The sequence below is a fragment of the Eumetopias jubatus genome, unplaced genomic scaffold, assembly GCF_037043125.1.
Source record: "Eumetopias jubatus isolate StellerSeaLion01/CBP00866 unplaced genomic scaffold, mEumJub1_p1.0 scaffold_7, whole genome shotgun sequence".
NCBI classification, from domain to species: Eukaryota; Metazoa; Chordata; class Mammalia; order Carnivora; family Otariidae; genus Eumetopias; species Eumetopias jubatus.
The window spans coordinates 37006530-37021378 of NW_028274813.1; the positions used below are offsets into that span (position 1 = coordinate 37006530).

Below are 14849 nucleotides of genomic sequence, written 5' to 3' on the forward strand. Positions count from 1 at the left end.
TAGGTCGAACAACAGATTCAGAAAACAAAGTTAGTATAGTATTCCTGTGTTTTGTAGAAGACACGGGGTAAGGCCACCAATACAGGAACCGAGTTCCTCTTCCGGTTTCTTGGGGATGGCTTCCTATCATCAGCTTCACGTTCGTGGAGGGGAAGCGCAAAACGCAACATGGTCTTTGCCTTCGTTTGCAACATGGTCAGCAGCGGCGCTGGGTGACCTCCGGTGGGCTCAGCATTCTCACAGATTGTGCAATGTGGACGCTTCGGGCTGGTAGGGGGGACGTGGCAGCTGTGTGCTGTGCTTGCGGGTGGCGGTGGGGGCTCCCGGAGTGGAGGAGCAAGGCTCCGTGCAAAGGGACTTCTCTGGTCTCGCCCTCCTTCGTGGTTGAGCTTGGTCTCAGAGGTCGGCGCCCCTCTCACCCTTAGGTGGGTGGGGGCCGGCCTCCCAGCAGCCTCAGATAATTGAACAGCAGCTTTGACACTCAGAGCAGCGTTTCTTCTTTTTCTTGGGGTGGAAAATGGTGAGGATTGCTTCATCAAAAACCGCTTTGAGACCTTTCTGAGTTAGGGCCGAACATTCCAAGTAGCACTGTGCTCCGATCTTCAACACAAAAGGGAGAAAGAAAGGCGTGAGAGGGAAAGAAAAGAGAAAAGCAGAGTGGGATCAGCCCCCTGCCCAGCCAAGTGCTACCTCTCCTTGTCCCACAAACAGCCCTGGGGTGGTTTTGTTTTGTTTCGTTTTTTTTTGTTTTGTTTTGTTTTTTGCATTTCCATTTGCATCTACTATCTTAATTTTTACTTTCTGATATTAGCAATAAATGGCTGTGGATTGCTTTTGGTTAGGCAGTAAGTTCTGAGAGTGAGCCATAGCCACTCATTCCTAATATAAGAATATAACAAATGTAAAAATTGAGAGAGGATTCAAAAGCCGTGATATGGTTTAAATATACTTTGCGAACAACAGGGCTACATGATGTTGTTTTTAGCACCCTTTCATATGCATGCGGAATGTGTAAATGTGGTACAAGTGAAATGTATCTCCTTCTGTAAGCAGGAAGGCAAAGTGTCAACTTGGTTGGTAAAGCATATAGAAAGGGACTGGGTGATAAGGTTGGTCATTCTTCACTAAAATGCACTTTTGATGAAGTCTGTCTCAGCAGGATAATATCCAATTGGTATTATTATTTGGTTTTAACATACTTTAAAAGACATATTTCTAAGGAGTTGAAAAACCCAAAACATGTAAAATAAAAATCATAAAATACATTTACTGATGGAGACACCCTCCTTGTTAGTATACATTCTATGTGTACTTAAATGATAAAAATATTTTGTTCTTGCTTAGGGCTTTATTTCAAAGCTTTTGATGATTTCATACTATGGTATATTTGATAATCACAAAAATCCCTTTGAGAAATATAGGAATTCAGTCCAAACTAGAGCTTCTCATTTAAAAAATAGCAAGCCAGAGCAGACCACGTTTGGCAGTCAAATTCATGAGATTGTTCGTGTGAGGGAGACTCAGGGTTTTAATTGCTCATAAGCTTGGTATGAGCTAATAATATAATGTGGGCCTTTTAATATCAGGGACGTCTGGAGAAATGCTTTTATTATATACTTCACATTATGAGAATCACTGAAGAACCAAAGCAGATTCACAAGAGGGTAGTTGGATGGTGAGCCCTTGGAAGCCACAGCAGTTACATGACTAAAGAAGGGTAGCAAAATCACATGCCTATTCCAGTAGCTTCCGTGAATGAGGAAAGCAGGGCAGGTGCCAGACAGGAGGCACAGGTGGAAACTGGGGCGGACCTGAAGCACACACCCCCTCTAGAGCTAGCAGTCTTACCCAGCTGTGGACAAAGTCATTGCCGTGGTTCGCTGTTGCCCATCTTTGTACAGTTGGACTTTTGGATTTTTAGTTAATAATTACCAATTTAGAAAATACTCTGTGGGCCAACCAAGACACTAATGTGTGATTTCTTTGTCAGCGACTAGCCAGTTCACAATGCGTGGACTAAAGGAATTTGTAGTTTAGCTTAGGATAGAGTGGGAACAGCCCCAGAAGGAAAATGAATTGTTGAAGGGCACCCAACCAGAAAGTAGAAGAACTAGACCAGAATCTGGGTCTCTTGGCATGTATTCTTTTCTTTGTTTCATGACGATTACCCTTATCACTCAACTCTTCAAGAAGCTGGTCAAGGGGCGCCTGGGTGGCTCATTTGATTAAGTGTCTGCCTTTGGCTCAGCCTGGGATCGAGACCCACGTGGGCTTCTCCCTCTCCCTCTGCCACTCCCCCTGCTTGTGCTCTCTCGCTCAAATAAATAAATAAGTAAATAAAATCTTAAAAAAAAAAGAAGCTGATCAAAAACTAAGCATGAAATAAAGTTTTTCTGGTTGGGTCTAGATATTTTGCACTTTTTTTTTTTCCTATAAAGAATAGATACTGTGCGAGCTAAAGGAAAATACCCACAGGAAAGATGTTGGATATTAAGAACCTATATTATGGTTTCATTTTAACCATGGTTTGGCCTTTGGATTAAAAGATGGCTTTTTTATATGCAACTGATGAATCACTAAACTACCTCTGAAACAAACAAAATGGCTTTTTAAAATCATTAAAAACGGTTGGATGCAAAAGAGGGATAAAAAATAGAGAAAATTTTCCTAGTAATGTCATGAAAGATCATCGATTACATTTTGGGATTGTAGCCAGCACTATGAGCGTGTGAAACGCACACCACTCTAGTGAAGATGTCAACTGAACGACTGCTTGTAATGTGCTGCCTCTTCTCTGTCATCCTGAAAAAATATCCACAGAGAGTGCTGTGGGGCCACCCGGCCTGGAATGCCACCCTGCTATGATCCCAAGCCTCACTTGATTCCAGAAATTACAGGGGAGCTGGGCTCAGTTCACACGTGGGGCTCTGGGCCATCTGATCCTGCAAGATGGGCGGGGGGCGTGTGTTGTCCTCCCTCCAGAGCGCTGCTAACAGCTTGGCACAGCTTGCCTTCTGAAGGTGGAGGAGGAGCCCAGATGCTGTCCCCATTCAGATATTTCTGAAGATAACCAAACAGTGGATCAAGGCATTATTGAGTAACTGCGTTAATATAACAGTTTCGGACTGAGAGTTCCAGGAAAAGTAGCCAACAGATTTTGGGTGTGATTTGGGAACTATGTGTAAGAGAGAGAACCCAATTAGGAGGTGAGTATTTTGTTAACCATGTATCAAGTGCTCTGGGTCAGAAAGAAGACTTCATTCACCCTGGTTCAGGGAAAAGGCACAGCCATGTTATAGACATTGCTAAAAAGAAACCACCTCATTAATGACCTAAAAAGTGTGAAATGGAAAACTGTCTCAAGGAAACATGGCTTTCCTTACAGCTTCCACGGCCTCTTGGAGCAAAGTGACCTACACAGCCAAATATTTACAACAATCTGTAAGAGCTCAGGATTTGTGGATGCTTATTTAGATACACACATTAGCAATCCGTGACATGCTTTGCCAAAATGATTTATTTTCCAGAAAAAAAAAAATAGAGATTGAGGAATGTACACTGAGAGAACACTTTTCTCATAGCTTTATGACAGCTGAAATTTATCACCCCCAAGCTGGGAAATTTATCAGACATGTAGAGAACATACAAGAGTCTGACAAGAAGAAATGAAACAAACAAACCAATGGACCAACAGAACCCACAGCGACCAATCAAGTGAAAGAAAACCTCCTACTTCTTCCAGGTTGTCTTGGTGGAGGTGAGACATGTTATAGAATAAAATAGAGTATAACTGGAAGAAATAAAGGCAAAGAGGTCTTCCCAGCTATAGATGCCTCTGAGAGGCACATGAATTTAATGACAACTATAGTTTGCTGAGCTGGACCTCACATTTCTTTGGGTCACTTAATCCTTGTAAGGACTTCGCAAGGTAGGTCCGTCACCATCCTCATTTGCAGCTCAGCAAACTGACACCAGAGAGAAGAGGTTCCCTCTGGAAGGACACACAACTAAAACAATGTCAGAGGTTTGAATTTGTCCCCTGAGCCAGAGCCTTAACCACTCTGTGGGGCTGCCTCTAGCAAATGAAAAGAGATATGGCCGAAAGAGCAAAACTAATGAACAAACGGAGATGTTGTTTTGGATGTAATGAGGGTGATGAGAGACGATGGGGTGAAAGAGTAAGGCATTTCCTATAAATGGAGAGAAGAGAAAATATTAGTGGAATAAACAGGGGAAGCTGGTATCTCAACAACCAGTGAATAACTGAGAAGTTTTTTCTCGCTTATTTAAGAATTAGGAAAGGTACAGGCAATTTAAAAGCCAAGAAAAGGAAAAGGAACCCAAGAGCTTGTGCGATAAATTTCATCATAACAAATTGCTCAAAGAGGAAAAATGTTTCAGGCTGGATGGATTTGCAGCTGATTTTTTTCTAAGACTATAAAACAGCAATTGCCAGCACAGGGGTGGCTAGATAATGTGAGTGCACTGCTCGAGTGTAGGTTAATGGAGTGGTGGGGACTGTGGCAAACTGAAGGTTACGTACCTTGTCTAAAAGACTATTGAAGGATTGCAGGTGATGAGGAAATGCTGGCCTAGTGTTGCCAGACCTTCTGATTTTTTTTTTTTTAGAAGACAGAAATGTGTATCTTCATGAAAACTTTCCATTGTTCAGTGTTGGCCACCAGATCACATTAAAAATACATGTGTGGACTGATGAAAGCATTTGTGGGTGAAATTTGGCTCATCACTTGCCAATGTACTGCCTATGCTTTAAAGGATGCCTTTACATATACGGGTCTCTCTATTTGGAATTTTTTTCTCCCTAGTCCCCAACTTTGTCCACTTGACAAACTTGTCCTTATCCTTCAAACCTGGCTCAGATGTCACCTGCTCTGAGAAGTTGTCTCGGAATCCTCCTTCCCTGAATGTGTCCATCACTCCCCCCCCGCCCCCGCTACCTCAGTACTGAGTATTCATTCAGGGGGCATGCTTTTGTTTGCTGGTCACCTTCCTCTTTTGGCCTCTGGGCCTCTTGAGGGAAAGGGCTTCATTTCGGCAACCAATTTTCAATGACCATGAGAAAAAGAAGCGATGGCCAGCACACAAAACAAGGAGGGTAATGGTGACTTTTGCGGTCAGTAGGTGGGTATTATTATTATTATTATTATTATTATTAAAGATTTTGTTTATTTATCTAACAGAGAGCAAGAGGGAGAGATCGCGAGCCAGAGGGAGAAGCGGAGGGGGAAGCAGACTCCTCATTGAGCAGGGAGCCCGATGCGGGGCTCAATCCAGGAACCCATGACCTGAGCCAAAGGCAGATGCTCAACCAACTGAGCCACCTAAGCACCTCAGTAGGTGGGTATTAAAGACTCTGGTCGATTAAGATGACTGAACATTGAGGAACACCTGGGTGGCTCAGTCAGTTAAGTGTCTGACTCTTGGTTTTAGCTCAGGTCATGATCTCAGGGTGGTGGGATCAAGCCCTGTGTCCGGCTCTGCACTCAGTGTGGAGTCTGCTTCAGATTCTCTTTCCCTCTCCTTCCTGCTCACTCTCAAATAAATAAATAAAAAATAAATACATAAATAAAATCTTAAAAAAAAAGATGATTGAACACTGATTACAGGATTTCTGCAGCAGTTTTGCTGCTTTAAACTCACTGGTGCATGCCTGTTCCAAAGCCAGCAGGAAACAGGTACCAAGGCAAAGAGTGAGAACAACAGTAAGAAAGGCCCAGGGTGGAGACAGCGGGACAGGGCAAAAAGAGGCCAGAGGCTGAAAAAGGGGAAACATTTTGTCAAGAAATACCTTAGGAAGTCTGAACTTAGAAAATCAGGTTTAGGTTGTGTCAAATGGAATTGGGAAAGAGAATGCACCAAGAATTATAATCTTCAAGCTAAAGTGTAGCAAGGCGCCTGGCACACACTAGGTGTTTGGTGAGGTATCGACAAGTAAACCCAGGAATAGTAAGGACGTGTGCAGATGAGGAAAGTTGGCTGGAGATTAAGAAAAGCAGTAATGACAAGAAGAGGGAGGGTAAAACAAGTAGAGGGATAACAATGAGTATTTATCATCAATTGATACAAAATATTTATGTAAATGTGGTTGACTTTTGACAAGTGTAAAGAATGTAAATATGTATGATATGAAAATATCCTTTAAAACTAAAATGCCCTTTGAGACTAAAAAGAGATGATAGATGAAAAATGCTTTGGAAGTTGAAAAGTACTGAACAAAAGGAATCGAATATGAAAAATCTGAACGTGCAAAGCATTTAAACAATGGGGGAGAATATGCACATTAAAATACGGGGCTTCAGTATGTAAAAAAGAAGCCCCAAACCTAAGGGTTGTTGTTGTTTTTTTTTTTTTTCAGAATATAGGAGGGAAGCAGAAGAGCATGGTGGTCAAAGCAGTTTCATATCCCAGTTCTGCCACTTTCTAGCGGTATGACCTTCGCCTCTCTGAACCTCAGTTTCCTCTAGGAACTCTAAGGAACTAATAATACACACACCTCAGGGGGTTGCTGTGAGGATTAATTAAGACAAGGCATGCAAAGTGCTTAGCAAAAAGCCTTGCACACGGCAAACACTCCATAGATGCTAGCTGTTATTATAAACTACTTGACAGGAAAGTCAGGGAGCAGAGAAACTTAAGGCATCTCTATAATTACACACATTGTGATGAAACAAGTTAAACTCTTGCTTGGATTTCTTCTAAATTGGATTTCGTAAGCTAAACATGATTCTCTCCCTATCTGAGAGCAGTTGCTAGGAGAAACTGGCAAAAGGCAGTAAAGTGGTGAACTCAGCCATTGTTCCTAAAATAAATATGAAACCGAGATGGGAGGCTTTGGAGTGACTTCTTTTCAAAGGGAAAAACAACTTCCTAAATGAGAGGTCAGGCCAGGACACTGACAACATTATGGTGGAGATAGGACAGAAGCAAGGGACACAGAGACCAAACTACTGCAAAATGCACCAGCTGATTCTCCTGGGGGGGGGGGGACCGCCTCGTTGTGAAAAATGCTGGGAATCATATACAATTGTCTGTGGAGCTGTATGTCTGTGTGCCTTAGTAAGGGAAGTTAAGCTGAATGTGTGAGGAGGAGGTAGAAGAACCTATAAGCATGTACCCATTTTACAGGAGGCAAAATAAATAGTTGGAGGAGACAGTTTACACCATGGTCAGGTGCACAGTGGTGACACCCACAGATCTGGATTAAAGTTGCTCGGGTGATTATCAGCTGTGTGAATCCAACACGTTCATCTCCCTAAGACTCTGTTTCCTCACCTGCACAATGAGACAAACACTATCTGCTTAAGAGGGTTACTGAGAGGCTGAAATGAGACAGAGCCTGTAAAGTGCTTAGTATTGTAAGAACTCGGTGAATGGCTCACACTGGTAGTTCTGACATGAGAGTCACAGAAGTAGGAAGTGTTGTCTCAAGTATGTGTGAGACATTCTCATGTAGCATCCATAAAAACACAATTCTATTTAATTCATTTCTATTTGAGTGTATCGCTTAGTCCTGGTGCCTATAAGAACATTTTAAAGAAGAGAAACGCATACATCTTTATTCACAAGGAATTTGTAGGTAATATCCTTGGGTGACTCCTTCTCTGCCCAGCATTTTGCAGGGTTAGTTACTTTAGAAACTTCAGTTACTTTAAGATTTTATTTATTTAGGGCGCCTGGGTGGCTCAGTTGGTTAAGCGACTGCCTTTGGCTCAGGTCATGATCCTGGAGTCCCGGGATCGAGTCCCACATCGGGCTCCCTGCTCAGCAGGGAGTCTGCTTCTCCCTCTGACCCTCTTCTCTCTTGTGCTCTCTGTCTCTCATTCTCTCTCTCTCAAAGAAATAAAATAAAATCTAAAAAAAAAAAGATTTTATTTATTTATTTATTTGAGAGAGAGAGAGGGAGAGCATGAGCCAGCGTGTCAGGTGGGGGCAGAGAGAGAATCTCAAGGAGACTCCCCGCTGAGCTCAGAGCCCGACTTGGAGCTTGATCTCATGACCACGAGATCATGACCTGAGCTGAAACCAAGAGTCAGATGTTCAACTGACTGAGCCACCCAGGTGCCCCCAGAAGCTTTAGTTACTTTAGAAAAAGAGCAATTTCTGAAACCTCTGGCCTGGGCCTATGGGTTTGTGACTAAATCAATGAGGTGGAATCAGGTTAAGGAAATGATTTAAAAGCCTCCTCTTGCGTAAAACACCTCCTCCTCTTGTGTTCATTTTAGTGTCTGCTTTTACACACATCTTGGTGGTAATTGATTTGGTCTAAATAATTTCCCCATCAGAATGACCATTCATGTGAAGCTCTCAAGAACGAAGAAAGGTCGGTGAAAACAGTTCCAGCTATGAGCTAGTTGCTATTAATCTGTCAGCAGGCACTTGGATTCTCCAACTGGTTACCCTCTGGTCTATGTTACTCTTCTTGATGCTATTTGTGACATACTCCAGCCTCTCTAAGTGGTTATTCATTAGATGGTGAACAAATATAACCCTATCAGACGCTAATCTAAGTTTTTCCCAAGGAAATCACAAAATGCCTTTTATGGGGTCATTTCAATGAATTACATTGATAATAAGCAGTAAGATGTACAAATATATATATCTAATGACTCCCTTTATTCACACTAAATACAGCAACTGGATATTCCAAAGGTTGCTAAATCAAATGATAAGTGCTTCAGTGGTTTAATTCACCAAGTTTCTTTCTTAACAAGAAACAGACAATGGTGGCTGGGAAGAATGCTAACCAAATGGTCCCTTCCAGCCTACTTAGAACAGAGGGAACAGCATCAAGCAGACAGAAGATCCTCGAACACGTTGCACTTTAAAGCAAAAGCCTATGTAGCTCAGCCATTCCAAATCATACACCAGATTCTTCTCTCAGCATATACTTTAAAATGAAATTCAAATCTGACTGTACCGCTTTTGCAAGCTTCACACCATGCTCGTAAGTGAGAGGTTTCTCTTTCATATACAGCAAACGGGCCAAGGTTTTGGGGTCATCGCGGAGATCAATCTGGCAAAAAAAACAAAACAAAAACAAAACACATGTGATAAATTCACTTACTTTTTTGACCTAACCAGCAATTTTAACTGTGATTTTTAAACCACCATATGGTAGAGATTCCACCCCCCTCCCTTAAGATCTATGAAGTTGCTTACTTTTCTTTAAGGAGGCACATACACATGCCCATGTTACATCTAAAAAAGTAAAGTGATTTCTTTGTAAATGTAAACATCAGGCTTTCCATGTGCTTTCTTCTTCAAAAGCAAGTCCCCCAGGAAGCTGGGGACTTAATGCCAATAATCCTGTGGTTTGTCTCAGGCATTTTTGAAATTTCCTATTTATTTTTAGATCCCACTTACAGGAGATGTATGATGATCGATCAGTCTTATTACCTAACAGTGATGCCTCATTTGATCCCAAATTATATTACTCATTTCTTAATAGTCTATTTCCTGGCTCTGAATACATCTTTGTCTTTACCCTCACCAGGATAGAGATTTCCCTCCTGTGAGGATATTCTAAGGAATGTCACTGTAGGCTCTGAAGGCACTCCTAAAAAGGAATTCCCAAAGGGTCTGCTCAAGGAATAAGCATTAATCTTTTCAAAGGCGGAACTACTTTGAAAATGGCATATATGTTTGGATTAGTTTTGATAATTTAATTAAATATTTTAGTTGCTTTAAAATCTCACTGTGTGTGTGAACCTATGGATACATGAATGGGTGTAAATGTGGGCTTGAATTTTAAGGAAAAGCCAATGTATTCATATATGAGAGTTCCATTTATAAGCACATTGCTCAGCTTTTCTAATTTGTGGGTTTTTTTTTTCTTTTTTGGTCTCAATTGTTCAATGTAGTGCCCACAATTGTAATATTGGCTCAAATTGCACAAAGATGTTTAGGTCCTGTCATGTATTTTGGCCAATATGGCCAAACGTTATCACCTGGAGTTAAGGTAAAAGACTGCATTTAAACAATTATCTTTCAGAGTTGAAGCACTAACTATATTCTGATTTTTGGATGTGTTAATTATCTGTCCATATCTTCTCTAGGAAGTACTTTTCTTTTACTATTTTTAAAAATTTCTCTTTGTTAAACAGAATATAAAATGAGAAATAGAAAGCAGGAGCATATGAAACAGATAACAATAAAACCCGTCAGTATTATTACGTTTCTGTGTCTTTGGATAGTAATTTAGGTTTTAACGTAGAGAAGAACACAATCCTTTCAAAACTAAAAAAAGTAGGAAAAATCTCAAACACATTTGTGCGATTGGCTTACTGTTGGAAATTCAAATTATAGAACTTCATTAGCTTTCAAAACACTTCAAAGCCTTTGACAATCACAGGTTTGTTTACATCTGTTTTTAACCTCTTTCCTAAGATCCAGAAGACCAACAGGTTTAAAGGGAACAGAGAAGACTGAATTTCTGTCTTCCTTTTCCAGTGGTGTTAAGGAGTTCCTGTCATAATGTGCCCATTCTGACTGCTGGGGTCATTTTGACATTCACACCTATTTTGTGACTTCCAAACAATTGTAGATTTAAGATACAAAAAATATTAGACAATAAGTGTGACTGACATCCCCACCTCATTCCTCCCGCTCAGGGCTGGAGAAGGGCATCTACTTCGAAAGGTCCTTTGTTATTTAAAAATAAAAAGCAAAGAGATTAATTTTTAAAGACCACATCAAAACCTGCTGCTTCATATTAAATAGCTCTATTGTTTTTTCGATCACGGGCTAAATAATCACGCAGATCTTAAGAATGGCTGTTTATCGGACTGATAATATCTGAGACACTGTTCTCTTGTGTTGGTGAAATAGATGTTCAGGAGACACCTAAAGGGTCTTTCCTTTTTTGCTGCCCTCCTGCCCTGCCCACCCTGCCCACCATTGCTGCCTCTAACCTGGGTCCCTATGAGGACGTAAGGCACATGAGGCATGCAGTCCTTCAGCTCTGGAACCCATTCCTCCTGGACGTTGTGGTAAGAGGCAGGATTCACAACAGAGAAGCAGATCAAAAACACATCGGTGTTGGGGTAGGAGAGCGGCCTCAGCTGGTTGTAGTCCTCCTGAGGGAAGAGCAAAGAGTTTGTACAGCTTAGGAAAAGGCAGGTCCCCTGTGGTTGAGTGTCCTGGGCAAGATGCCACTGCAGTGCCCTGTTGCCTGGTTCCTTCCCAGCCCTGGGGTCTGGTGGTTCCCTCCAGGTATTGCTAGAAATAAGGGAGTCGTCAGTCAGGAAAACACCTTTTTGTTGTGTATAGAGATTGTGAATTGCCCCCTTATAAAGAAGAAATTAAAAAGAAAAATTTTCAGCAGCTTTAGTGAGGTAATTTACATACTATAAAGTTAACCCTTTGAATGTATATAATTCAATAAGGATTATGGCAATTCCCAGTAGCATTGGAATTATGTCATATTAAATATGATTTAAATTAGTGTGCCACTGGCCAAGGCACAGCAATTCTCTTCTTATACAATTTTTAAAAATTGCATGCAAATTTAATTTAGAATAAGCTAGCTATAAATGTAAAACAGAGTTGTTGCCAAATCAGACACCACAATTTTGTAGAAATAATATTGTGTGAAGGTTTAGAGTTCAGAATTTGGGATTCCGTTCTACGTAGAGGCCATAGTGTGGCCTAGTAAATAAAATACTAGATTATTTTTTTTCCCTCTTTTCAGATCAGAATATGTTCTGGTTGAAGAGTTCCTGGTTACATAAGATGTTTACGTATATGCTGTTTTAGGGGAAGATGATAAAGACAAAGTAAAACATTGGATCATCTCAACTTTGGGAAAATGTCAGCAAGTAGCTTTTTGTATGTGAAGTGTTTTAGGAGGTTCCAAGGTAAATCGGCTATTTCAATATAACATTTTATATTTTCATCGAATTTAGTAACACATAAGCCAAGAGTAATTTTATGTGTGTGTATACTTACACTATATAAGTACATACCATGTATACATACATGTCTACACACACTGCAACTGACACACTGGTCATACACACCATGCATACTTCATATAGGCACCCACACTATGTACGTGCACACACTATACGTACACATGGCAACAAAACCTGTATGTTCACGCTTACCACATACATAGACATGGGCAACATATCAATCCATTTTTTAGGGTCCTGACTACTCTTCCTAACATTTAAAAAAAATTATAAAACCCATATATGTTCATTGCAAAAATTCAAACATCACCTAGAGTAATACAGAAGAAGTGAAAGCTTGTTTTCACCCTCTATGTGATCTCTACTAGTTTTTCCTCTCTTCCCAGAGGGAGCCATGATTTAAGAGTATCCTTCCGAATTTTATATATTTATTTACAGATATAATAGACATGTATTTAGTTTAAAAAATATAAATTGATTGCATAGTTCATATTGTGCCACTTGATTTTTTAAACTTGCTATGTCATGGATATTTAAAAATATCAACTTTGCTATCTTCCTAATGACTCTCAGGATGTCTTTATAAAAAGGGAGGACACATGTACATGAACACATGTGACTGGAAGGAAGTCCCTGGTGGGTGGGCATGCGCTGATTTACTGTTGAGCTACTCCAAGTACGCAGCCCGCAGGGACTCAGCACACAAGGCTGCAGCTATTACCACCGCTAATCCTACTAAAATCTAGCAAAGGTTTTTAATTATCTAAACAAAATCAGTGTAAGATGGCAAGGATGCTGAAAAATCCTAAGTCCTAAAAAGCAAACTAAAAGAATAAAAAAATCAGTTATAGTGGCTCATTGATCATATTTCTATGAAGCCAATAATCAGAGTTGGGGGCACTGCTGAATAAACGCTGGTCATACTGGGCTGTTGGGCTGGGCCTACAGGTTGCGTATCAGCTAAATTGTTCCCGGTGTGTGTGTGTGTGTGTGTGTGTGTGTGGTGCTGGTGGTGACAAGGCAGTGGGGAAGTGGACAGCTCACTTCTTGTCACCACCCCCTCCTCTTTATACAAGAACAACCCGGTAACCAAACCTTGCCCACGGTCTCTGCACTGCTCTCCTTTCTCTCTGGGGCTTTCCCTTAGGGAGCAGCTGTGAGGCTGACAAGCTAAGAACTCTCCTTCCCAGGCCATAACTTACAGCTGTTCATGATACCACCTGCCCTCTGCCACTTCATCCTCCCATCTGGATTGTGATAAATGGAGCAGGGACCATGCTGTTTTTTTCTCATGCCCTAGTTATACTCTGTCCACAGCACACATTCCGTAAATGCCGCTCACGGATTGGGGCAGTGACCTGCAAATGAACACATGGCTTTTTGTCGGTCATTTATGGCAGAGTTTTCATTAGAATCACCGGGGGAACTTTAAGTCCATCCTGACACCCTGCTAGCCAACCACCTGCTTCTCTCCCCACACTCCAGACCCAATTAAATCAGTTTTTGGAGAGTGGGCCGGGGTATCGGGGCATTCTGGTATCATGGACTTGGAATTGACGTGGAATTGAGAATAACTGATTTGCATCATCCTTAACTTCATCATCACTGAGGTTGCATCAGGGCCTTAGCATGAAGGGCCAGGCCTTGCTTCAGGCACTTACATGCATTACCTTGTTGAATCTTCATAGCACTGGAGAGATGGTAGCATCCACATCTGTATTTCATAGAAGAGGAAGTTAAGTTTTAGAGAAGTTTGGTAATGAACTATTAAATACTGGGATGGGCTATTTAGCCCAAATCCAGCTGCAGCTCTTAATTGTGAGAACATTATTTGCTTCAGCTCAGAACTTTAAGTGACAGATTAAGCATTTTTTTTTTTGAAAATTCAGTTTTCTGGGAATCTTAATACAAATGCTTAACCCAGGAATCTAAGAAATGTTGGACCTTCCAGGTTTAGTATCTATTTCATGGCCTGCAGTTGCTAGTAGTTGCCACCAGATGGCAGCAGACACTGCGTATTTAAAATTTAACCTCAAAGCCAAAAACCAAAAACTGCACAATCAGACGTGTCACAACTAAATAAGGTAGGAACAAATAACTAGTGGTCTGAAAGGATCATGTTTATTTGATTCTATACCCAGAAGCTATCAAAGCGATTCTGCTTCCATTCTGGAAGAGTTAGGAAGACCATGGGTTGCTGTGGGGGCCTGTAGGTGGAGTGTGAGAGGAGCTTGGGTTTTTGATCATGGCAGGGTAGCCAGGGCCCTCCAGCTGAGCGATTTGTGACTTTGTCCTTCACTGGGCTTTATCTTGCTCCGTATTCTGGATACCTCTTCCGTAGAAGCCTTAGTTCTGCTGTGTAACTCCATTCAGAAAGATGGATTAATTGTCTCCTGCACTGTGAAAGATGCTATTTGAAGCCTAGAAGGTGAATAAGAATTGACTCTCCACTTGGGGGAAAGAAAACGAAAATATAGAAAGAACTCAGTTTATTTGGAAGTGAGGCAGGCCAAGTTTCTCTTGCTCTTTGTTAGCTCTGCGATAAGGTAGAATATTTATTTGACTGGATCAGAAAAGCACACAGCAGGACAGGAAAAGGTTTTAGAGATCAGTTAGTGCAGGAGCTCCCCAAGTGTGGTCCCCACCCAGCAGCCTTGGCCTGGGAGTGTGTAAGGAATGCACATTCTCAGGCCCTGTCCTGCCCTCCTGCGGCTGTGGCCCTGGGAAGGGGGGGCACCATCTGTGTTGCAAGCTCTCCCAAGTGACTGTGCTGCAATTCAGATGTCACAACTACAGGTTATTGTACTTCCTGGTCCCCTCAGCTGATTTCATAGTTGAAGAAGCCAGACTCTAGACAGACTGAGTGATTTATTCAGGACCACAGAGCAAACACACCTGTAAAGAAGGCTTGCACGT

General features: G+C 41.5%; 1 protein-coding gene across 1 annotated transcript in view; it reads right to left on the reverse strand.

Annotated features, from left to right (window-relative positions):
• Positions 1–453: 453 nt before the first annotated feature.
• RHOJ (ras homolog family member J) overlaps positions 454–14849 on the reverse strand; it is a 77583-nt gene continuing 63187 nt past the window's right edge. Inside the window, exons 3-5 of the mRNA XM_028101071.2 lie at positions 10932–11096; positions 8939–9034; positions 454–600 (exon numbers count right to left, since the gene is read on the reverse strand). Of these exons, the coding sequence (XP_027956872.2) occupies positions 454–600; positions 8939–9034; positions 10932–11096 (408 nt within the window). The remainder of the gene's footprint in view (positions 601–8938; positions 9035–10931; positions 11097–14849) is intronic.